The sequence below is a fragment of the Nycticebus coucang genome, chromosome 21 (assembly GCF_027406575.1).
Source record: "Nycticebus coucang isolate mNycCou1 chromosome 21, mNycCou1.pri, whole genome shotgun sequence".
Classification (NCBI taxonomy): Eukaryota; Metazoa; Chordata; class Mammalia; order Primates; family Lorisidae; genus Nycticebus; species Nycticebus coucang.
In genome coordinates this window covers 28,532,598-28,556,922 of record NC_069800.1, presented here as the reverse complement: position 1 = coordinate 28,556,922, position 24,325 = coordinate 28,532,598, and the positions used below count along the sequence as shown (strand labels likewise).

Below are 24,325 nucleotides of genomic sequence, written 5' to 3'. Positions count from 1 at the left end.
GTCACTATAAAAGTTTTGAGACAGACTCTGTCATGGGCCATTATTTCACTTCCAAAAATCACAGTCTGATTCACCTGTGCAGGTTTCAACTTGCTCTGCTTCCCTGTGTTGCTGGGAGGGCAACATATTTGTTTCCATCCCAGGGATTTTATGTCTCTTGATTTGGGGGTGTCTCAAAACTTTCATAATGGGAGGACATGTTAAGCTGGACTGTAGGAATTTTTTTAATTAAAAATTTAACCAACATAGGAATCATCACTCTAGAAAACTCTTTAGCAGTATCTAAAAAAAGCTGAACATAGGCACCCCCTGGAGTCCAGGAATTTCATTTCTAGGCATATGTACAATAGAAGTGCATGCTTCGGTCTCCCAAGACACCTGTACAAGAATTGCTTAAAGTAGCTCTATTCAGAATAGGCAAAGACTGGAAACCAAACAAATGCCCACCAGCAGATTAATAAATCCATGGTATAGTCACTCAAAGGAATAATATGCAACAATGAGAATCATCTATGGCCACACATAAAATGTGCATAAATCATTATTAATAAACATAATGTTAATAAGCAGAAGTCAAATGCAAAGAAGTCTATTTACTGTATGAGTCCATCTAAATAAAACACAAAAATAGGCAAAACTAAGCAATGCTGTTATAAGTCAAGATAATGGTTATCCTTGGGGAAGAAGAAACTAGAAGTGAACCCACGAGGGCTTCTTGGGTTCAAGAAGAAATCTTTTCTCTCTTTGGGCAACATCCCAAAATAATGATTATATTAACATTTTATTTCTTACTCTGGATACTGGTAATGCAGACACATTCATTTGGCAAAAATTCCTTGCACTGTGCGTTTATGATATTCATACTTTTCTGTATATCTATTAGGCATTAATTAAATATTTTTAAGTAATTAAAAATTTTAAATACAAACTTTAGGTCATTTTTTTACAAAAGGGTTGTCTTAAATGCCAATTTACTTTCTCTTCTGTTTTTCTATCTCAGTGGCCAATTCTTTTACTGTTTAGACTAAAATCCTTATTCACAGATGTTATATAATTCTTTGGAAGGGTTTTGTTTTGTAGCTCTCGAATGTGTACTTTAAACATTATTATGCAATTCTTTCAAAATTTTTTCCGAAATAACTTATGTTTTCGGTGTGAACTTTCTTTTTGAAGTTTTGAAGTGAATACCATTATCAGGCCTACCATTAACACATATTTCCTAACACAGCCCTATCCTTTTGAAGCTAGCACATAAATTTGGTCTTGCTTTGCCTGTGGGTGCTTGGGGGTATGGGGTTGTTTCTGTTTTTTGTTTTTTTTACCATCTGCCTTTCTCACTACCAGTTCTCTCCCTCTTATTAACTGGATGCATAACACAAATGACGGTTTTTACAGGCAGTGAACATGATTGCTTAATACAGAGAAAGAGTAGCAATCTGTTAGTTATTCAGTAGATTTCCTAAGCTCGCCCTGTAGTCTATTACGCAATCATTATTTATTTTGATGGAAATTTTTGGACATTTTAATATGTAGGTAGTCCCCTGAATAAAGAGCATTACTGATTTACCATTTGGTTTGTAGATGTTCACAGTACTGGGAACTCAGACAACATGAAAAATGTGAAATGGATCTTGTTTCAAAGCTAATTTACTTAACTATGCTGGCTAGATGCCTTTTTGAGGATTCAGCCCTTTCCCCTAAAGAACTAGGGGAAAGTAAGATTTTTTTTTTTTTTTTTTTAGTAGTTCAACAAGATTCCCCCCTCCAAAGACTTAGAGAAAAATCAGTTCTCTGCTTTTGTTGTAAAGCAACATAAACCAAAGAATGACTTGACTGGATATTTGAAATGACTGGTGTGTCACTGTATCCCATGAAGTGTTTTTCAGAAGGCTGTGCTTAGCACCTTTTTTAATTACTTGATTAAAAGAATCTTCCTTCAGATTTAAAAAAAAAAATGTAGTAATAACTTGGGGCCAAAATTTGATTATAACAAATATTTAGGTGGCAACATCCCAAAATAATGAGTCTGAAAAATAGTAATAAAATATGTTTCTATCCAAAGTATAATTGACTTACCTTATTAACACAATGTTGTCACCTTAACGTGTTTGTCTATGGCTTTGTTTAATAAATAGGCCATAAATAATAACCCTCACTGGTCCCAGAAATCTTTTCTCTCTTAAAATATTTCTCACTGCTGTCATTCAGTAATTGATTGAACTTTGTTAGCCAAATGGAAACATTTATAAGCTTCTTGGAGGACAGTACTCTGGTCGCTGTGTCATTTATATATTAATAGATTGGGTAGAACAGCTAACTTTCAGAGGGCCGGGGTGGGGGTGGGGAGCTTGCCAATGCAAGTTGCTTTATTGTTGGGCCAATCCCGCCATCTACTGGAATGATTGTGCTATTGCCGAATGTGAAAAATAAACAATTTTGCACTACTTTACTTTTAATTTGAAAATCTTTTTATATAACTGATAGTACCGGGTCGAACTCAAGGCCAGAACTATGGAAGAATGTAATTCCTCATACTAGTTTGAATATTTAACTTAACAGAAATGTTCACTAAACCTTGAAATGATTGCTTATTGGCTGAAGACAAAGCTGAATTATTTCTGATGGAGTTAGATTTTCATAATTTTTTAAAAGTTCATCCATTTTATCTCATCCTTTTCAACAGAATATCACTGTTTTCTAAGATATATGCATTGTGCAGACAATAACACACCCATCGAATAAACTTGCAGACAAATCATAGGATATGGTTAAAACTTTACCGTATTTGTACAGTCACTTTTGTTACCAAAGCCCCACCAGTTCCACCCAAGTTTCTGCCTTCTCCTTCAACTTCTGTGAGATCCTCATGGCTTTGGGAAAGGTTAACACAGGTTACTGAGCTATGTATGTGCTGGCCAAGCACAGCACTCAAGAGTTAGTGCTTAGGAAAGGAAGAAAAATCCAAAGATGGCTAGTTTATCTGTTCCAGGGCATTAGAGACCCCAAGAGAGGAAGTATACATCAAAATAAGATACACGTACCAGAGAAAGAGAATCATGTATGATACCATGTTTTAAAAAACGTATGGAGAAAAAAATGTAAAGACAAATATTCTGAATAGAATTTGGAAATTTTAATAGTATTTATTAACCAATAAAATTTAGAACATAGTATTTTCAAAATGTCAGTATAATTTTCTATAACTGATCCTAGCACATTGGGGGCTCCGGCTATTCAGGAGATGGAGGCAAGAAGATAGCTTAGTCTAAGAGTTCAAGACTAAGCTTGGGTAAGATCCTGTTTTCAAAATAAAATAAAAAAGATCAGATAAAATTATTCCAAGGCTCAGATAAAGCAATGACTTAGAAAATATTTGATAATTTTGTTCTATAACTAATAAAATATAAATCCCTGATAAAACAATTTTAAAACGAACTGCCCAATTTCCAAGGAATGGTTTAATCATGTTCTTGTAACATGTGTACTACAAGTGCTTTAAACCTATACAGATTGACACCATAATCTGTTGTTAATTTTGCAGGGGAAGCTGATACAGAGAGTGATGATGACGACGATGATGATGACTGTAAAAAGTCTTCAATGGATGAGGTGGGTACCATTATAATCTTTGCCAGGCTAGGTAGAAAGTCCTGGATCTATCCCATGGTCATCTTCTGCCATCTAGTGGCCAAAAGAGTAAATGTGTGACCTCCAACTTCCAACTTCAAATTTTGAGGCAATTAAATGGATTGTCAATAGTCTGGAGAAGATAAAAGATTTGGAGAAATATTCAGAACTATAACATTCATTGCATTATTCTAATTTTGGAACCCCTAGAGCTAGATATTAATAAAATCTCAAGCGTTCCGATTGACTTGATCACTTCAGAAATACTAATAGGACAGAACCCAGAAACAATAGTGAGGGACAGGATGATTGGAATTTTAGAATTTTGTCTTAGCAAGAGTCCTCATCAAAAATTTTATGCTGAGTCTGTTTTCAAATGTGGTGAAGATTCGGTTTCAGTACTTGCTGCTTTATAGTTTAGCTTAAAATAAAGCAAATAACTTATTCTTACTTGATGTTCTTCCTCTTATAATTATTATGTTTTTAATGTCTAAAATTTTGCTTCATTATTTTGCCCCTGAATTTCTGGAGGAAAGCTGCTTACAATTCCTGGCAAATTATATGTGTCTGAAATTATTTCAATTGAGTTTAATTTTCAGGTAGTGATTCTTGATCATTCTAACATTGGCAAATGAGTATTTCCCAGTTGAAATATAACCAAAATATTGCTACTAGAGATTTCAAAAGAAACCTTGTCTCCATGCATTCTCTTGTCTAAAGATGTGAGAAACTATTAGATCAGACTACAGAGGCCTCTGTAGCACCAGTGATGCGGTATTGTTTTTCTTCATTAAGAAAAAAAAAGTAAAAAGGTAATGGGTAATAGTTAATAATAGCTATAGTAACATGAGATTTTACTGTTCTGGGCTCTTTCACATAAACTGACTTACCATCCCAATAAACCTTACATACTATATAGACTGTTTTTATCCTCGTTTTGGAGACAGAGACTCAGAGCACTTAAGTAACTTGCTCAAGGTCTGACCACTTCTCACTAATGGCCTTGGGATTTTTAATCAGGCAATCTGGCTCTGGATCCTGAGCCATTAACCTTTACACCGTACTATACTGCTTGTCTAACAGACTTGCAGGGAACCAGGAAGGAGGGAGGAAAGAAAAATTACAAAGAAAAGCAAGAGTAGTTTGTTTAGCCACCCCAGCCCACTTCTGCAGGCAACTTTCGAATTATTATTAATACTACTACTAAAAATGTTTAGTTCACCCAGTGGTCACCTACATAATTTTCTTTATTATACAGTTTGTTATTGATTTATTGACTTTAACATCGTCTGTGGAGCTCATGGAAGATGAGCTTCTCCAACTGCAGTGTGCATTCCAAACACATTATTAAAATGCAGATTCTGGCTCTCTGGCTCCCACCTGCAATCCTAGCACTCTGGGAAGCCAAGGAGGATTCCTTGAGCTCAGGAGCCCAAGACCAGACTGAACAAGAATGAGACCCTTGATGTCTACTAAAAATAGAAAAACTAGCTGGGCATTGTGACAGGCACCTGTAGCCCAGCTTCTCGGGAGGCTGAGGCAGGAGAATCCCTTGCGCCCAGGAGTTTGAGATTGTTGTAGGCTGATACCATGGCGTGCTAGCCTGGGGGACAGTACAGAGCACAGAGTGAGACTCTATCTCAAATAATAATAATAATAATATTTTAAAAAGAAAATAAAATGCAGATTCTGGCTCAGAAGCCTGCACGGGGCTAAGATCCTACATTTCTAACAGGGTGGTACTGAAGCCCTGGGGCCCACGCTGCCAACCACCACTCAACCTCCTTCCTCCCCCTCTCACCTTTCCCTTTGCTTTCTCTTGGAAGGGATGTTCTATTGATAATAATCATTTTCAGAAGAGAAGGAGTGAGTCAGGTGGTCATTTTCTGGGAAAATAACCCTTGATACTATAATGTTCACTCTGGAAATGTTTTTTTGTTACTTATTCCTGCTTCCAGGGGACCGCTGGGAGTGAGGCGATGGCCACGGAGGAGATGTCCAACCTGGTGAACTATATTCAGCCAGTCAAGTTTGAGTCATTTGAAATTTCAAAAAGTAAGTTTTCCATGAAGAAAACCCCTAATACTGCATATAATGACTACATTTTAAATACAGGGTTATGTAACCTAAAAAAATCTTACCCTTCATAGAGCTCTTCTATACTGGTGAGGTCTTGAATATCTGTACAAATTTACGGTCTTGTTATCTTTACACACATAGATAAACATAGATGTATTTTAATATATTAAAAATAACCATATGAGAAAGTGTTTTAGTATATTATCCCCAAATACTTAACAGGTCCACAGGCTAACATGGTTATCTGAAAGACATATGCCCGGAGGACAGCTAACTGAGAATTTTACATTCGTTTTCTGTTTCTAACAACACACTGGAATCCACTCATTATGTATATGATAGTATTGAAATAAACTCCCATTCCCCAAAGGGGGGCAGAAACCTGGCCAACCCTGATCCCTGGAGCCAGGATCAATCCACTCTCATTCCATTTTGTCTGGCACATTTTATATATTTATGAGAATATATCAACTTCCCATCACAGTTAGTGTTTTCCCTTTATTCCTGACACATCTGCAGTGGATGTAAAGAAAAATACTATCTTTACCTAGAGAACAGAGCACGTTCACAAAGGCGCCCTTTGTATGTCCATGCAGTGTGAGATAATACCAGATTGAGAGAATCCTTGAAACTTATCAGCTGCTCATTAAAGATGTGCTCTTAAAAAATTGAAATTTTTAGGGCGGCGCCTGTGGCTCAAGGAAAAAGGGTGCTGGCCCCATATGCCGGAGGTGGCGGGTTCAAACCAAGCCTGGACCAAAAACTGCAAAAAAAAAAAAATTGAAATTTTGATATGCAGCAGCCTCTTGAAAAAAGGATGGCTTTAAAGATAAATGAAAATTCAGGCCTCTGCATAAGGTGCATTTCATTATATTTGTATAATTTTCCCCAAAGAGTCTTAACTTAGCTCTACAACAAAGAATTCAACTTCCAAATATTGTTTATATGCTGATATGAAGAGTCCAATATTTTCTTTGATGTCGTAATTACTGATGCTTCTGACCACAACTTGTCCAATTGGAAGCATCCTAAACGAGTTATTTTTATATTATTGTAACTTTCATTGGCTGCAAAGTAACTTTTCCTAATTCATTAGCTAAAAGCTCCCAGACGATTAGCCAAGTGTGAGAAAAAGCTGATGATTTCAGTTCTGCAGAACTTGCTAAAGACGGCACCAGCCAGACTTACAAGCACTTTTCTCCCTAGGTTTTATATCATGTTAATACTTTCTTACAAAAAGAATACTGAACATGTTTTGCACAGTACCCATTAATGCTGACTGCATAAACCATATGAAAGTAGATTTAGGATGGACCAAAAGAAGGAAAGTCAGGGTCTCTGTCACCTCTGCTCCTTCACGAGAGGGACCCACTTACAGCTCTCTTTGAAAGTGCCCTGAGCTTTCTCTTGGTTCTTCCTAAATAACAAACTTACAGTTTGTTTTTGTTTTTTTGTTGTTGTTGTTGTTGTTTCACTGAAAAAGAAACAAAAATAAAAGAAGAAGGAAAAGAAAGGAAAGGAAAAGAAAAGAAAAAGAAAACTCAGGGTTTACCTTTGAATAAATTGGAGAGAATGAGAAGATAGAGAAAGAAGCACTCTGGGAATGATTAGGAAAAAGAATGGGGGTTTAATTTTGGAAGGAGGAGGAGTCTAAGATGGGAAAAGTGTCTGAAAGGGAGCTCAATTTTAAAAACTTAGAGCTGCTTAATCCTGCTGCATGACTCTTGTCAGAATATCATAACATAACAGTTGATGTTCAGTTGAGAAGAGGGTAGACATATTGTTTTACCCTCAGTCTTTTTAAACTAAGATAACTTTGTTTTGTTTTCCTCACTCTAACTGGAGGCATGAATTCACTTTCAGAGTGTTTCTGTTGTGTTCAAGAATAGTAAGACCTTCAGCACATTCATCTGTCTGACCTCCATTTTATTTCTTATCTAATATGAAAACATGTGGAAAATTTTCACGGATCCTTCTGTTTTGAAATACCATACTTCTAATGTCACATTAGTTGTTTGTATCAAAAGGGCACACACAAACTAAGAAGGTTATGATGTTGGCATAAAGGAAATCCTCCGTGTCTATCATCAATGTTTCCAGGGCCTCGTTAGCTAATCTTGTCCCCAATAAGCCCCAAAAAACCAATTTGAATTTCCACAGGGTCCCTGTTCTTTCTACAAAGAAGGTTTTCATTTCCACACTATACTGGTTGAAAATAACATTTGTCCCCCTGAGTTGCACAGCCATAAGTAGATCTGACCCAAGTACTAACTTTTAAAAGCAATAACTAACAAGACTCAACTTTTGTTACAGGTAAACAATTCACTAAAAAAAAATTTAATATGAAAATTACATTGAAGTTTAATTGTCCTCAACTTTACTGAAAATTTGCCTACTTCTTTTGTAGTTTTATAATTTTATTTTTCACTTTCCTATTTCCTTGTTGTTTTTTAACTCAGAAAGAAATAAAAGTTTTGAAATGTCTTCCTTCGTGGAAACCAAAGGACTTGAGCAGCTGACCAAGTCTCCCGTGGAATTTGTAGAGTATCCTTGATTGGACTACTGATGCTGAGTTAACAGAGCTGAAGTCATGTGCTGTTTGTTTGGTTGGTTTTTTAGTAAAGAGGGAGATGCATGAACTGACCTAAGTCTATACCCTGGAGTAATAAATAGTTTCAGTTCTCGTATACAATGTGGAGCAGAATAACCTTGCTTATGGAAGAGGAACTGGCCTTGGAATAAAACAAAGCCCAGAGTTCAAGGTCACCTTCACACCATCAAGGTGTGTCCTTCGGCAATTTACTTAATCCTGCCTTTCCTCATTTGTAAATCAGAAATAATGATACTAGCTTTTGGTTTGCTCTTTGTATTTGGCACACCATGTGTAACATGGATGTATACTTGATACATAGGTAAGATATGATAAATGTTAAGTGTATGCATACATATGTCTATGTGTACACACTGGCTTGGCACCTGACATACTTACATGGAATATATAAATGTCCAACTAAAAAATACTTGCAGCCTGGGCATGGTTGCACATGCCTGTATCCTGGCACTCTGGGAGGCTGAGAGAAGTAGATTACGTGAGCTCAGGAGAGCAAGAGTGAGACCCTGTGTCTGCTAAAAATAGAAAAATTAGCCACACATTGTGCCATGTGCCTGTAGTCCCAGGTACTCAGGAGGCTAAGGCAAGAGGAACCCTTGGGCCCAATAGTTTGAGGTTGCTGTGAGCTACCATGATGCCATGGCACTCTCCCAAGGCAAAGGAGTGAGACTGTCTCAAAAAAAAAAAATGCTTGGGATAAGGATGATGAGAACATAAATATATATTACTAACAATGGTTTTGTTGTCACTACTGGCAACAAAAACTCACCTATGAACAGATATAAAATAGGCTTTTAATTGTTTTCATAAAATTAATATTAAATATGCCAAAGTGCTCAATTTAATGAAGTAAGTTCTAGAATAAAACAGCTTTAAAATTCACCAACGTATTAAACAAACAAATGTGTTAAATCTATTTAATAGATGAGGAAATGGTGACACAGAAAGATGAAATAACTTGCCTGAGACCACACATCCAGCAAGTTCCATAATAACGTTTCAACTCCATTTTACCTAGCTCAGAACCTTAGCTAACCTCTGCCTAACTTGGTAATAGGAATTGAACAATGTGTTTTAAAGATATGGGGTTGTCCAATAAGGTTCTTAGGATGGAAAACAGATGATGTTAAAGAACAAAAAATATGAAACAAGATCAGAAACTTCTGGGCAATACTGACCTTGTTATTTATTTATTTATTTATTTATTTATTTATTTATTTATTTATTTATTTTGTAGAGACAGTCTCACTTTATGGCCCTCTGTAGAGTGCCGTGGCCTCACACAGCTCACAGCAACCTCCAACTCCTGGGCTTAAGCAATTCTCTTGCCTCAGCCTCCCTAGCAGCTGGGACTACAGGCGCCAGCCACAACACCCGGTTATTGACCTTGTTATTAATCAAAAAAGGAACTATGGTCTTGGCAAATAGCATTCCCAGAGAAGGTTAACAAAATGAGCAGAGAACATTTCAAAAGTAGCTGTGAGGTTCATAGTATCTATGTCTGCTAAACACTGTATCGTCCTCTTGCATAACTCAGTGCCCTCCAGCCTCCTAGTGTGCCCTGGGTCATTAACTCCGTCCTTAATACTCTCTGCAAAATCACATTGAATTTCACTCATCCATTTTTGCCGCCTCATTGGTTTTCATAGCTCTACAAGGGTGGTGCTTTGTTTATATGATAAGAGCACGTTTATTCATATTTCACCCACTAGCCCATGAGGTCATCAACATTTACTTCATTTCCCCAACCCAGAAAGGTGGAAGGTGGCCTTTCAGTTAACACATCCACTAATAATTTTTATAATTGCATTCACTTCTTAACCTGATGGTCCAGATATAACAAGATGCAGCTTAGCAGGATATATCCAAAAGGAACACGCGTGGATTCATCCAACTACATGCCTCAGCTCTTCTGGAATGCTGGTTGTCAGATGGTGGCACTTAATTTCCAGACAATGGGTGAGTAACACAGCTCGTGATCATTCCCATTCTGATGTAAAGTCTTATTTCCAAGGGTCCAAAAACTGTGCCCATGTAATTGGGAGGAGAAAAATTGTCAGACTTGATTGAAAAAGCAAATAAAAGAAAGTTTCGATAAAGGAAATATCAAAGAGAAAAAAGTGAATTTTGAAAATTAAGACATTTTCTTTAATAATTTATAAACAAGTCTTTATTTCTGCTGGTTTTGTACAATTTTTCAAACAAAATTTTTTATGTTTTTGAAAGTAATGTGTTTAGTTTATTTCAAAAAAATGGGAAATTTAAGAAGTATAAAGGAAAAATAAAACTGCCAGGAATAGTACCATTTGGAGATTGTGCTCTGCCCTTTTTGTCTATATAAACATACTGTTTCATATATAACTCCATGTTTAAAATAAATAAATATATATATTTACATATAAATATAAATATATACGTAAATGCTAGTCATGAATAACTATATAATCAGCATACTTTTCAATTCAGTAAAAAACCCACCTATCACAAGGCAGGAAGGAATCTCTTTTCTACTATAACTAATACACTGAGGACAGTCCTGGACCTAAGCTACCAAGTCTGTCTGCTAAAGTTCTTTGGGAAAAGTGCCTAAAAATGGAATTACCATGTTAAAGATGGGAGAGTTTTAAGCACCTTTGGGAATATTGCCAAACTGTCCTTTAAAAATGTCCTGCTGTCCTCTGTCACCCACACATGATATGAGGCAGCCTCTCTCATTTGAGATCTTAGTTAAATACTAATTAAATTTCAGACAAAATGTATTCTCTCAGGGTTGTTTTAATTTATTTCCTTAATTATGGTTGAGGTTGAACATTTGAAAATATGTTTCTTGGCTTTTGTATTTTTGTTTTTATGAATCAGGACTATTGTCAACTTTCCTATTTATTTATAATAAATAGAACTTTTCTATAAGGACCTTTGGGAATCAGAAGAACATTCATTCTAGGAGGTCAGTTGGATTCATGTTTTATCTTGTAGCTCTTGGTTTGCTTTTACGATTACAGCCTCCCATCCCAGGATAAGTTCCCTAATATCCCATTTCTCTCATGTTTTCATTTTTAATTTTCAATTTAACCCTTTCATCTATCCAAATTTAATTTTGATATATAGACTCAGTGAGATCAATTCAGGTTTGCCTAAAGAATCACCCCATGAAAGAGGAATTACAACTTAATAAATGTAATCATTTTTGTTGTTAATTGAAATCCATTTTTCCACTTTATATCTTTCCCATTAATAAATTTGCCTATCTTCCTGGATGCAATAACTCACTGTTTTTATTATGTTTTATAATACAGCTTAATATCTGGAAGTAGTATAATAAATAAATTTTCCCTCATTGCTATTAATGTTCAGGGTTTGTTTTTTTTTTTTCATTGCTACTGGAATTCCAGCTCCAAATGAATTACTTTAATTTTAGTAAGTTTCTCTCTTGACTGCTACCATTTTTTTTTTTGCAGTTTTTGGCCAGGGCTGGGCTTGAACCCGCCACCTCTGGCATATGGGGCCAGCGCCCCACTCCTTTGAGCTATAGGCTTTTTAAATAAAATCATACTAAAGTTATGAATATATCTGAAGAGAACTGATACCTTTTAATTTTTTTCTCTTCACTTTAAAAGACTTCTTTCTTATATTAAGTCTCTCAGCAAAATCATTCATTTTAATTTCATTAGAGGTCTAGTTTTTTTAGAAGACATCTTTCTTTTTTACATTATATTTCAACTGATAATTTCCGGGTATTTATATTTACATATTTATAACCATGTCCATAAGCTCTTGTGTTAATAAGAGCTTCTTGGTAATAAATTTTATTGGATTTTTCAGACACATAAAGGCAGTAATTTAATCATATCTAATTTCTCCCTTTCTTATTTATTGCTTTTAACTGATGATATGAAATAATAGTGTTGTGATTGGGCATCCTTCTTTTTTTAATTCAAGAGGTTCCACATTATGGCTTTTATTAAGTAGGTATCAAGCTTTAAACAATACATAAGATATTAATAGCAATTATGCAAAATATGGCTTTTTTAATTAATTTGTTTTTTGAGACATAATGGCAATATGTATTTTCAAGGTCCATGTGATAATTTGAAACATTTATAAAATTAAATGAGAGTAATTAGTATATCTGTTGCCTTAAATATTTATATTTTATTTATACTAGGAACATACAAATTATTCTCTTATCGCTGTTTTGAAATCTCTGTAGTTAACATTAACTACAGTTACCCTACTCATTGTACATCAGGTCTTATTTCTTCTAAGTGAAGAGTCGATATTTTTCTCTGTATCTAGACACAATTAAGAATTTCACTGTAGTGACACCACCATCAGGTGGGATATTGGCTGTGATTTTTAAACAGATATTTTTTAACATACTAACGGAGTTTACAGGTGTCCTAGTTGACTAACAGTATCGTAGGAATTTATGTGGAATGTTATTAAATGTCTTTCAGACATTTATTGAGATGATCATATATTCATTTCATCTTTCATGCATAAATATAATAAATCATATGAATGGGTCTACTGATACTCATTATCCTTTTCTTTACAAGATAAACTTCTCTTACTTACTTTTTTTTTTTTATTGTTGGGGATTCATTGAGGGTACAATAGACCAGTCTGCACTGATTGCATTTGTTAGGCAAAGTCCCTCTTGCAATTGTGTCTTGCCCCCCAAAAAACTTCACTTACTTTCTATCCAATCTTTTTTAGAACATATGACATGCTAATATAAGTTTTTAGGCTTTGAAGTCAATTTTTTTCAAGTACAATTGATTATTTCCTTTTTGGTATCATAATTAAAATAGTTTAATAAAATGAAAGAGAAAACTTCACTTGTTTTCCCTGCTCTAAAAATTATTTTTTACATGGAACTTTAAAATGATTCTGTCGGGGAGGATGGGTTGAGGGAGGGTAATTGGTGGGACCACACCTACGGTGCATCTTACAAGGGTACATATAAAACTTATTAAATGTAGAATATAAATGTCTTAACACAATAACTAAGAAAATGCCAGGAAGGCTATGTTAACCAGTTAGATGAAAATATTTCAAGTTGTGTATAAAACCTGTGCATGGTGCCCCATGATCTCATTAATGTACACAGCTATGATTTAATTTTAAAAAATAAAATAAATAAAATAAAATGATTCTGTTGTCATTTCAGATGAGAATTGACACATAATCTGGAACGGCTGATGGTTTCCCACATTTCTTAAAACTTTAAAATGTATTTTTCAACCCTAGCAATTGCAATATTGCAATAAGCGTGAACATCTGATACACTGGCTGAGACTTAGAAAAATTTTGACCAGTAACCTTTGTTCACTGAAAGAATCCATGTATAATTAGATAGGTTGTAAGTAATAGAAATGCACATTCTTAAAAAGAAAATTTCCCCTTTAAATTAAAAAGCAAGAAAAAGAATTATGGAATTGACTATGAGAAAGGTCTGGGGAAGCCCGTTGTCAAAAAACATGGCTTAGGAAGTAAAAACTGGTTTAAACTTTCTGAAGGACATTTTATCAAAACTTATCAAAATAGATTTTACATTGTGCACATCTTTTGACCCAGAATTGCTACTGGACGCTCCTAGGAAGAATTCCACTTCTAAGAAATTCATTAATAATGTCTTTAAAGTTTTTACTACAGCAACTTTCATTAAAACATCATATGTAATGGTAAAAAAGTAGAAGAGCATAAACGTGCTTGAAGAGGAGACTGGAGATTTATTCAGTGCATCCATTGAAAGTAATTTTATACAGCTGTTCTAATTAAAGCTGAGAAAGATTTAATAAAATGGACATACTGGATGTCATAAATATATTTAAAGTGGGAAAAACTGACTGTACACCAATATGTTGGCAGTGATTATCTCTGCGTTTGGAGTTTGTAGGTGTATTTTTTCCTTACCTGAGTTTCCTATGTTTGCACAATGAATAGCTATTTCTTTTGTAAAGGAGAATACTTGCAAAAGTGGACTGTAACATAGTCTTACTTTGCAATCTTGCTTTATCACTCCTAGAATAAATATGCTTATAATATGCTTTGTGTCTCTGATATTCAGACCTGGCTATGCAAATAAATATGGGGATGTATGAATACAATGGCAAAAGTGGCTACAGATTAAAACCAGAATTCATGAGGAGGCCTGACAAGCATTTTGATCCATTTACTGAAGGCATCGTAGATGGGATAGTGGCTAACACTTTATCTGTTAAGGTATGTACACCTTTATCACAAAATTGTTCATAACAGAAGTCTTCCATAGTATCTATTTTGCATAAAAAATAGCTTAGTCATTAATAACTTAGTAGGCAGCAAAGGTCCTACTTTTGTCATATATATATTTTTTTCCTTTAAGGATCAAATCTGTTTTAAAAATTTTTACAGACCTTACATATGAGATACAGCGGCTAGACAACATTCTTAAAATGTACAAATCATGCCCTAAATCGATAAATTGAGTTGATGGGACTCAACATGGCCAGTCAGTAACTCATATTGGAGAGATCTTCTGATCATTTTCCCCCATTAGTTATGAGCAAAATTATAGAAAAAAATGCTCTTAATAAGTTATTGATGTTGAACAAAGCTTTCAACTTACCATAGAATAGCGTTTGAAAATCTACCAGGATATTCAGGAATTTTAAAACATTCATTAATGATTTTAAATGAAATAGTTGCTTTGTTAAATATATATATATGACCCTAAGGAATTAAGTCTAAATTATTTTTCAGTCTTTGCAATTGATGGTAAAGCAGATGTAATGTTTTTAGCTGTCAGAAAATATTTTTAATACTACAAAGGGGAAATTCATTTTTATGAAGAGTTTTTATGGATTCTGTAAGCCATTGATTGTTCATGCTTTTGTAAAGTATCATTTCTTTTCTATTTAACTGAATAATTATAGGACTAAGCAACTTTTTCACTGAAAATAAATGCAATTTTCAGATTGACCTTAAACACAAGATACTTGAAAAACTACGTAAAAAATTGTCTGCAATAGTTTCACGAATTTCTATCTACCCTAAACAGTTAAGCCCATACTTACTTTTAAAACTTAAGTTGATTTATAGCAAAGATTTAAAAATAAAATTTCAATAGTGTCATAATCATATCTTGAAATTATTTTAAGCTACATCTATAAAGAGTGAAGTTGGCAGAATTAGACCTTCATGATTATGTTTATTTTAGGAATTTTTTTCAGAAAAGGATATTTAATTCCTGTCATGTGTGATTAAGATAAAATCATAATCATCATGGGCTGATAGGATGCTATTTTCAGAGTCCTTGCCCATTGTTATTATAGTTAGCTCAAATTAATAATATTTTTGCCTTGTTTGCAGATTCATCTTGTTTTGAACATATTGCTTGCTTATTTATTTTGTCTTGAAAATTCCACTGTGACAGTGTAAGCATTTATAAAACAGTGACGTAGAGGCAGGCAAGTAAGTTGAGTTGTGCAGGGGAAAGAGGTGAGTTCCAGACAAGTGTAATTTGCTGCTTCCATCCAAATTAGAGAGGCTATTCTAGAGCTATCGGTCTCCCCTGAATGGACGGGCCATACCGCAGTAGAGTCTTGCCTTTAACATTACAGCTACAGCCAAGATCCAGCTCACATGACTATCAGTCAATTATTACTTTTTCTCCATCTTCTCACATAGACCTTACAGTTCTGAAATGGACTTATGAGATCACACGATGTTCTGTCATCCTGTTTTACTGATGAGAACATTCCAATTAGTTTAGGACTCTACTTTGATCACACATCTTAAGCATACAAAGAACATTCCAGTTAGTAAAACATTCTGTTTTACTGATGAGAACATTCCAGTTAGTTTAGGACTCTACTTTGATCACACATCTTAAGCATACAAAATCTTTAGTGAATCTGAATTTCCAATGGGGTTCAAATAACTTGGATATTTCAAACATGTTGTGAAACACCTGCTACATGTTTCTCATATAGAACCTTAAGTTGAACAAAGAGTTCATTTCTGGCAGGTTCCATGTGCCAAGCCAAATAGAACATCCAGGAGAAATGAGTTGTCCCGGGACAAATTCAGAGAGACTTCCTGATGACTTTCTCTCTGACCTGATCAGAATTTCTTCACTTGGCCTTTGCTGATTATTTATCAGCCACTGGGGTGTCTGATTTCTAGTCTAGCCATATTCTTGGAAATTCTTTTCCCTTTCTTGGACTTGAGTTCAGAACACTCCTGCCCAGCTGGAGCCTGTGTTTTGGCCACACAACCCAGGTTCCCCATCAGCGCTTGCTTTCTGGAATGCCCCTCTCTGTTTGCCTCCTCTAACCTTCATGACAGCTGATGGATCCCTTAGATTCTGAAAATTGGGTTAGAAAAAGAGACAGATGTGGAAGACATCTTATAAATATGGAATTTTAAAATCTCCTTTATCTCCACAATATCCATTAGTTCTGTAGCTATACAAAGGGTCTTCACGGTTGTGTAGAGGGCTAACCATGATCATCAGGGGTAACGACAAACAGGTGTTGTTGGTTTAATGTGGGTAAGTGCTGCTCTATCCTTCCTGAACTACTTTGTCTTATGGACTCTTTCTATTTTTTTTTTTATTAAATCATAACTGTATACATTGATATGATCATGGGGCATCATATGGACTCTTTCTAATCTCAACATTTTCAATATTCCTCTTCCAGCTCCAGTGAAAGAGAAATCATATTTCTACTCTAGCTCGTTTCATTTTGCTTATAATTCAACATTCACCTGCAACATTTTTGCCTCTTTAAAGTATTCTCTTATGTCTGTGTTACTTGTACCTCAAGACATCTCTTATTTATTTATTTATTTTTATTCTCTAGATTATTTCAGGTCAGTTTCTTTCTGATAAGAAAGTGGGGACTTACGTGGAAGTGGATATGTTTGGTTTGCCTGTGGACACGAGGAGGAAGGCTTTTAAGACCAAAACATCCCAAGGAAATGCTGTAAATCCTATCTGGGAAGAAGAGCCCATCGTGTTCAAAAAGGTTGGTCCCGGTTCATGACATAAGATGTAACTGCATTTTGCAGGTGTTTCACACACAGAAAATAATGAAATGAGAAATTATTGGTTGTCTAACTTGGGGATTTTATAAAGCAACAACATTTTGAAAGCCATCCTGAAAACTCTTCAAGATCTCTGTTAAATGCTTCTTTGGATTTTCAGAATTGCATTATAATTCAATTACTTCTAGTATGTCTCATTTAGAAGACCAGAAAAACATCTCAATTTAAAGCATATTGTCTTATAATACAAGTGATATGATGCTTTTTCATTGGCACTCAAATGAAGTAGAGTGGGAAGGAAGGAATAACATGGTGGCCGAGAGAAAGAAAGTCTGTCTTTCCCATAAAAAGAATATTGATTAAACTCTCCAGAATTGTTAGCGGCTGGCAGCTGGTCATTCTACCCTGTCTGGTTTCTGTCTGATAAAGTTAAAACCTTTCATGCACCACTGAACCTTTCTCTCTGTCTTCACCAAAAAGCAAATCTTTGAACACGTTTACCACCACATAAAGGAAGAAAATAAGCTTAGGAGAACGTACAGTAGACGTTTTTACCCTACCCTTTGCTTTTAAAATTTCTATAAAGGCAGTCTTCTGCAAAGAGCTATCTATTTGAAAGCTCTCTGTGCTGGAAGATTTTTTTCATATGTTAAATGGATTTAGTAAAACTGTCTGTTTCCGAGGGTTATTATGAATATTCCATAAGTAAATGCATTAATGACACTTTAAAAATGTCAGGTGCATTGTTTGCTGCTGTTATAAATGATAAATTTTTAGAGAGTTGATCTCACGTCCTTGACTTAAGCTATAACTGCCTACTACAGTCTAACTGTTTCACATTGAGCAAATAAGTGGGTAATTATTGCTTAATTTTGAATTTGCAAATTTATAAAGTAATCATATTTTCTTTTTCTTTCTTTCTTTTTTTTTTTTTTTTGCAGTTTTTGGCCAGGGCTGGGTTTGAACCCGCCACCTCCACCTCCGGCATATGGGCCCTACTCCGTTGAGCCACAGGCGCCACTCAAAGCAATCATATTTTCAAAGCTACCCTCAAAGTTACATTTTTGGGTCTATTTTCACTATGAAGATATAAATCTTCATATCAAAAAGATATGAAGACTCATATATCACTTGCTTCATTAATATAAATCTAAGTATTTGCGTGCTGAGAAGACCACAAACTCTTGGTGTTTAAACATAGAACTTTTGTCATTTCCTCGTTGAAAATGTTCATGTAAAAATAGAATGGCCCACATTTTGAGCAACTGGCTCATTGGGGCAAGGTGATAAAACAGAGATGAAGCCCTATCTCTGGTAGCGCATGTCTTCTGCTTCTGAAGATTTATACATAGTAATCAACAGCTTGACTTTTTGTCTAAATTAGCTAAGTAGAAACTTCTACTTGAATTTGGAAAAGCAGGGTCTAACTGAGTACTAGCTTTCTAATTCTTTCTTGGAATCGCTCCTTCTTGTAACCAGGTGTGCCCTTACTATCCCCGTAGGTGGTTCTTCCTTCTCTGGCCTGCCTGAGGGTAGCAGTTTATGAAGAAGGAGGTAAATTTATCGGCCACCGGATCTTGCCAGTGCAAGCCATCCGGCCAGGTATGGACAGTGTGGTGAGAAACTTTTTATCAAAGTTGCAAAGAAGATTATTGCTGTCATATGTGATTATTGAAGAATGATTTAGATAGCTAGGTGCAGTGGTATATGCCTCTAGTCCCAGCTACTTGGCAGGCTGAGGCAGAAGGATTGCCTGAGCCTAGGAGTTCAAGTAATACTGTAGTACAGTGATCCCCAGCCTTTTCTGGGACCAGAGTCTGATTTCATGGAAGACAGTTTTTCCACTGATGGCCAAAAAGGGCTGGAGGGGAGAATCTGACAGGAGGTGGAGCTCAAGCAAAGCCATGAGCCTTGAAGAGCTGTTGTCAATATGGAGGGGAGGAAGCTTTGCTTGCTCCCCTGCCACTCACCTCCTCCTGCGTGGCCCAGTTCCTAACAGGCCACAGACCTGTACACCAGTAGGAGGCCTGGGGGGAACGACCACAGTTGTAGTTTTGATGAGCACACCTGTGAATAGCGAATGCACTCCAGCCTGAGCAACATCATGAAACTCCATCATGAAAAAAAAGAAAGAAAAAGAAAAAAAATTAGGCCAGGCACAGTGGCTCACACCTGTAATCCTAGCACTCTGGGAGGCCAAGGAGGGTGGATTGCTTCAGCTCACAGTTCAAGATCATCCTGAGCAAGAGCGAGACCCATGTCTCTTAGAAAAAAAAAATAGCTGGGCATTGTGGTGGGCACCTGTAATCCTAGCTACCCAGGAGGCTGAGGCATGAGAATTGTTTGAGCCCAAGAGTTTGAGGTTGCTGTGACTATGATGCCATGGCACTCTACCCAAAGTGAGACTCTGCTGCCACAAACAAAAAAAAAGGGAAATAAGAAAAATAAATTAGGAAACTATTTGCCGCTTTGTAACAAGAGCTACATGGTCATTTCAATCGGAAAAGTACATGCTTTTGTGACATGCTATGGTGTATGACTCAAATCCTACCACAATAATTATGTATAACATTCTATCTGAAAACTCATATACAAGCATTTATCTCCATGCTCACAGGTCTCTGGTGGGCAGGGTTTGGCTGATCTAGCCTGAGCTCAGCTGCACAGCTGTGCTTCTGGCTACGGGTTGGGTTTAGGACTGTCCTGCATGTGCTTATTCTGGGGCCAGGCTGAAGGGGCAGTGGCACCCACAACATGGACTTCTCTTGGCAGACCCTGGAATGCAAAGGACAAGCTCAACTCTGCAATGCATTTTCAGCTTTTGCTTTTGCCATATCACTAAATTCCCACTGGCCAAAGCAAAGCAAATGCTAAGTCCCATGTCAAGTATAATTCTGTTATGGAGTGAATTCAGACCAGTAATTCAATCTGTGGTGTACAACTTTGAATTCTCTTTTAGGAGGAAAATATGGTTGGAATGGAAAAAAATCAGACTCAGGGATGTTTTCCTATCTGAACCATGTGATTAAAATGAGAAAGTGGCCTGTTGTCATCCAAAGTCACATAAATATCCATGATTATAACTAATGTTGTAAAGAAAGTATGTGACACACAGCACTTACTATTGTCTAACCCTCTAGGCTACCACTATATCTGTTTGAGGAATGAAAGGAACCAGCCCCTGACACTGCCGGCTGTGTTTGTCTACATAGAAGTGAAAGACTATGTACCAGATACATATGCAGGTAAACAACCCGCCTCCAAGGGTTATTTCCATTGGGGTCATCCATATTTTTGTGGTCAAGGGGAAGGAAAACTAGACTAAATAAAGGAAGGAGATTCTTGGCATCAAACTGACCTCTATTTTTGTATGTATGTTTAGAGATAAATTATTCAAGCCTTTGTGAATAAATTTTAATGTGATTTATTTTAACTTATATCCTATTACCTAAATTTTAAACGTATTTATTTACAGGCAGCCTTATTCTCATGAGTCCAGCACTGCCTTCTTCATGCTGCCTGGTACTACTGTTGTCTAGATATGTACAATAAATTTGCTTTCAGCCAGTTCTAGGGCTAGGATCCTTTTCATGAGTGGAGTCCTAATTTTAGAAAAATTGACTTTCAACAATGTCGGCCTGGAATAATAAATTTAAATGTTTGTAGTACCCAGTGGCCTGGAGTAAGATGCTGAGGAGTGGAGAGACGGTGGCAGCCTTGTCTAAAGATGGCAGCCATAACCTACTCCAGCCAGCCACGGCCATGCAAATGGGACCCACATAACCAAACATTTGGGTTTTTCCAGCAGTCTGGAAAGCAGTTTTTCTATGCAAAATGTTCCCATTTGTGAAACATCATTTGAGCCACATAAAACAAGTGTATGGGCCATTGTCGGAATGAAGGGCACTTCAAAAAGAAACTAAAGAATGTAGAGTGTTGACAAACTAGAGTTGATGCTTCTCCAGTTTGGCTCTCGGAGCTGAACTCTTCTGATTGCTCTCTTCCTAAGGTTTCAGAAGAGTTCTGACTCTTGTCTGTTTCCAAATGTTGACTACATGGGTAGATACATGGGTATATGGGAGCATGAAAGATGATGATGGATGGGTGGGTAGATCATGAATGAACGCATGGATGGAGGGTTGGATGGGTGGATGAATGGAGGAAGGACAGAAGGATAAGTGATGGACTAGTCATCAATATCTCCATGACCTTGATCTAAAATGTCCCCTCCCTATTTAGATGTGATTGAAGCTTTGTCAAACCCAATCCGCTATGTGAACCTGATGGAGCAGAGGGCTAAGCAACTGGCTGCTTTGACACTGGAAGATGAAGAAGAAGTAAAGAAAGAGGTGAGAGGGTGTTCTGATTAGATACTTGGCATTAAGCATGGTTTCTACACCTCCTTGCTGGCTTTGCCTAACTAGCATCACTTCAGGAGAAGAAATGGCACATGGGAACAATACTTTCACAGAGTTCAGTTTCACAAAACATCACATGACTAAGTTCTTCATATGTCTTCCCTTTTATCATTCTGTGGAGACCAAGTCTTATACTGTAATTACATTAAACAGAACATATCTTGCTGTTTAGGTGAAAGTTTCTATATGATTTCATGTTAATGAAAGGCAATTATGAAAGAAGATAATCATTAAATCATTTAATATTTCTATTTTTCATCAAATGGGATAATATTCACAGTCTATGTTTTATCCTTTTATTTTACTTAATACAAATATCTTTCATGTCATGATACATTATTCTGCTACAAGACTTTTCATGAGCCAAACCCCTATTACTGGGTATTTCCAGTCCTTCACTGTTGTAAACAGATCATCCATGAACTTTATGTAAATACATATTTTAGCATATCTATGATTATTTCCTTGCGCTTTTGTGTAGAATTATAGGAATGTTTGAAAATTTGTGAAAAATGAAACAATAGAAAATACTTAAGGGCCTTGCTTGAATTTAACCTTTTCCCTATGTTGGATCTGATCTGACGTAATGACTTCCCTGTTCCGCTCTGATATTGGAAGATGTCTGACACGTTTTTTTTTCTTTTTGGTAGGGTTTGTTCACTCCCTCCACTGTTGGAGCCTGTCAGGTGCATTTCCTCATGTAGTATGGCCTCTGGCTAACAGATAGTGCCTGCTGTACTATTTCTGTTTCCAGGCAGGCCATGTGCTTGGATCACACAGGTGATTGTGTGTTGTATCTGCACAGGTGTGCTTGTAGGAAAATGGACCACCCAAAATGTATAAGATCTTGGGAGTATGCCAGTTGCAGAAAATAATTGCATTTGAAAGGGTAAGGGATTAGTCTAAGCCAGTGGTTCTCAACCTTCCTAATGCTACAGCCCTTTAATACAGTTCCTGTGGGTCGCAACCCACATGTTGAGAACCGCTGGTAAGCAATCACTGCTTGTATGGGGTCCACAGAAGAAGGGATATTCATATACTGGAAGCAGAATCTGTTGGTGTCCTGGCCAGATTTTCTTTAGGAGGCTGCTGCTGCCCAGTACCATAGAGCGGCTATAGGGGCTGACTACAGACTGCTTACTGACGGCTGGCCTGGGCTGGTAGGAACCACCTTGCCTGGAGAGGCCTGGCATGTTATTCCTTGGAGGGAGCGAGCCATGCCCAGTGGCTGACAGATCCAGCAAAAATAACATTTCAGGTCCCGTGTTTCTGGTGGGCAACTTCTGTGCTGCAATTTGTGTTTCAGAGTTGCCCAGGGAATCAGGCTGAGGCTGGAGTTCTCCTGAGACCACATTTCCGCTTATCTTTTTTTCCTCTCTTAACCTGCTTCCCTTACTTCCCATGTTTTCCCTGAGAACATTTTCTCCATAAATCATGTGGTCAAGAATCCCCAATGCCTGGTTTTGCTTCTAGGGGAAACAACAATGCTAAATAGCTTGGTGTTTTCTAATTAAATATAAGAATGTGTTTTTTCTGAATGTTTTGCTTGGAAACTAGAGTTTAACAATTTGACGATAGTTACATCTTTAATTTTTGGCATTTCTTCAGTAATAATGTGCTTTTTTTCTTTCTCGTGATCTTTAGAAAGATTAAGTAAGACTAGAGAATTCTATGAATTCCTTATTTTGTTCCTATGGACATCAGGATGAAATCAGAACCTCTACTTCAAAATCCAGAAAACTCTACAACTCCTTTCTCTTTTACCTGCTTTACTTAATAGCATATTTAATAAAATATGAAATATAATTAAGGTCAATATAAATTATGTAGATATTAATACATTCTTCTCTACTTAGAAAATAAAAATCTCTCTTTTTGTTATTAATTTTTGTTTGAGATTGGGTCTCACTATGTAGCCCAGTGTCCTCAAGCCAGGCTGGTCTCAAGCACTGATACCACCTCAGCCTCCCTCATACCTGGGATTATGGCCAAGCATCATAACACCTGGTTTAGAAAACAAGGATCTCCTTTTAATCCTCTTAATCAACTGAATGTATTTTATATTTTAAGAAACAGAAGTTAAAGTATTTTTGAGTAAAATTACACGTTTTTTTCACTATCAGAAACAATACTTCTTATATTATCAACTTCTATTTGTTAGCCATTGTCTCTAAAGCAGTGATTTTCAACTGGTGTGCTTTGAAATTTTTAAAAGATCATTAATTAAATTATTTTTGAAAAAAGTTCAAAGCACCATATTCTTTTTACTGTTTTTTTTTTATCAACATATTTAAGAGTGCCATGAAGTTTTAACTCTAAGTTCAAGCATGCTGTGAGATAAAAAATGTTGAAAAACATTGCTCTATAGAGTAAGCACTCATTTCAAGAGAACATTTTGAAACTACCATATTTCAGCTTACATAGCACAGCAGTTGAGCTAAACATCCCATAATGGAACATTTTGCTGATGGTGCTTCAGAGAGACCCTTTCTCTAATGAGTGGGGAGGGGAAGTCATTCTAAGCAGTGGGAAACCTAGGGCCTTGAGATTGCAG

General features: G+C 36.2%; 1 protein-coding gene across 5 annotated transcripts in view; it reads left to right on the top strand.

The window, feature by feature from the left end:
* The window catches only part of PLCB1 (phospholipase C beta 1), a 922,504-nt gene that overhangs the window by 734,093 nt on the left and 164,086 nt on the right, over window positions 1–24,325 (top strand). For all 5 annotated transcript variants that reach the window (XM_053573858.1, XM_053573860.1, XM_053573861.1 and 2 more), the window contains 9 exons: window positions 3,542–3,609; window positions 5,586–5,682; window positions 8,166–8,250; window positions 10,152–10,276; window positions 14,391–14,545; window positions 17,170–17,334; window positions 18,856–18,955; window positions 20,494–20,598; window positions 21,593–21,702. In XM_053573858.1, the coding sequence (XP_053429833.1) occupies window positions 3,542–3,609; window positions 5,586–5,682; window positions 8,166–8,250; window positions 10,152–10,276; window positions 14,391–14,545; window positions 17,170–17,334; window positions 18,856–18,955; window positions 20,494–20,598; window positions 21,593–21,702 (1,010 nt within the window). The remainder of the gene's footprint in view (window positions 1–3,541; window positions 3,610–5,585; window positions 5,683–8,165; window positions 8,251–10,151; window positions 10,277–14,390; window positions 14,546–17,169; window positions 17,335–18,855; window positions 18,956–20,493; window positions 20,599–21,592; window positions 21,703–24,325) is intronic.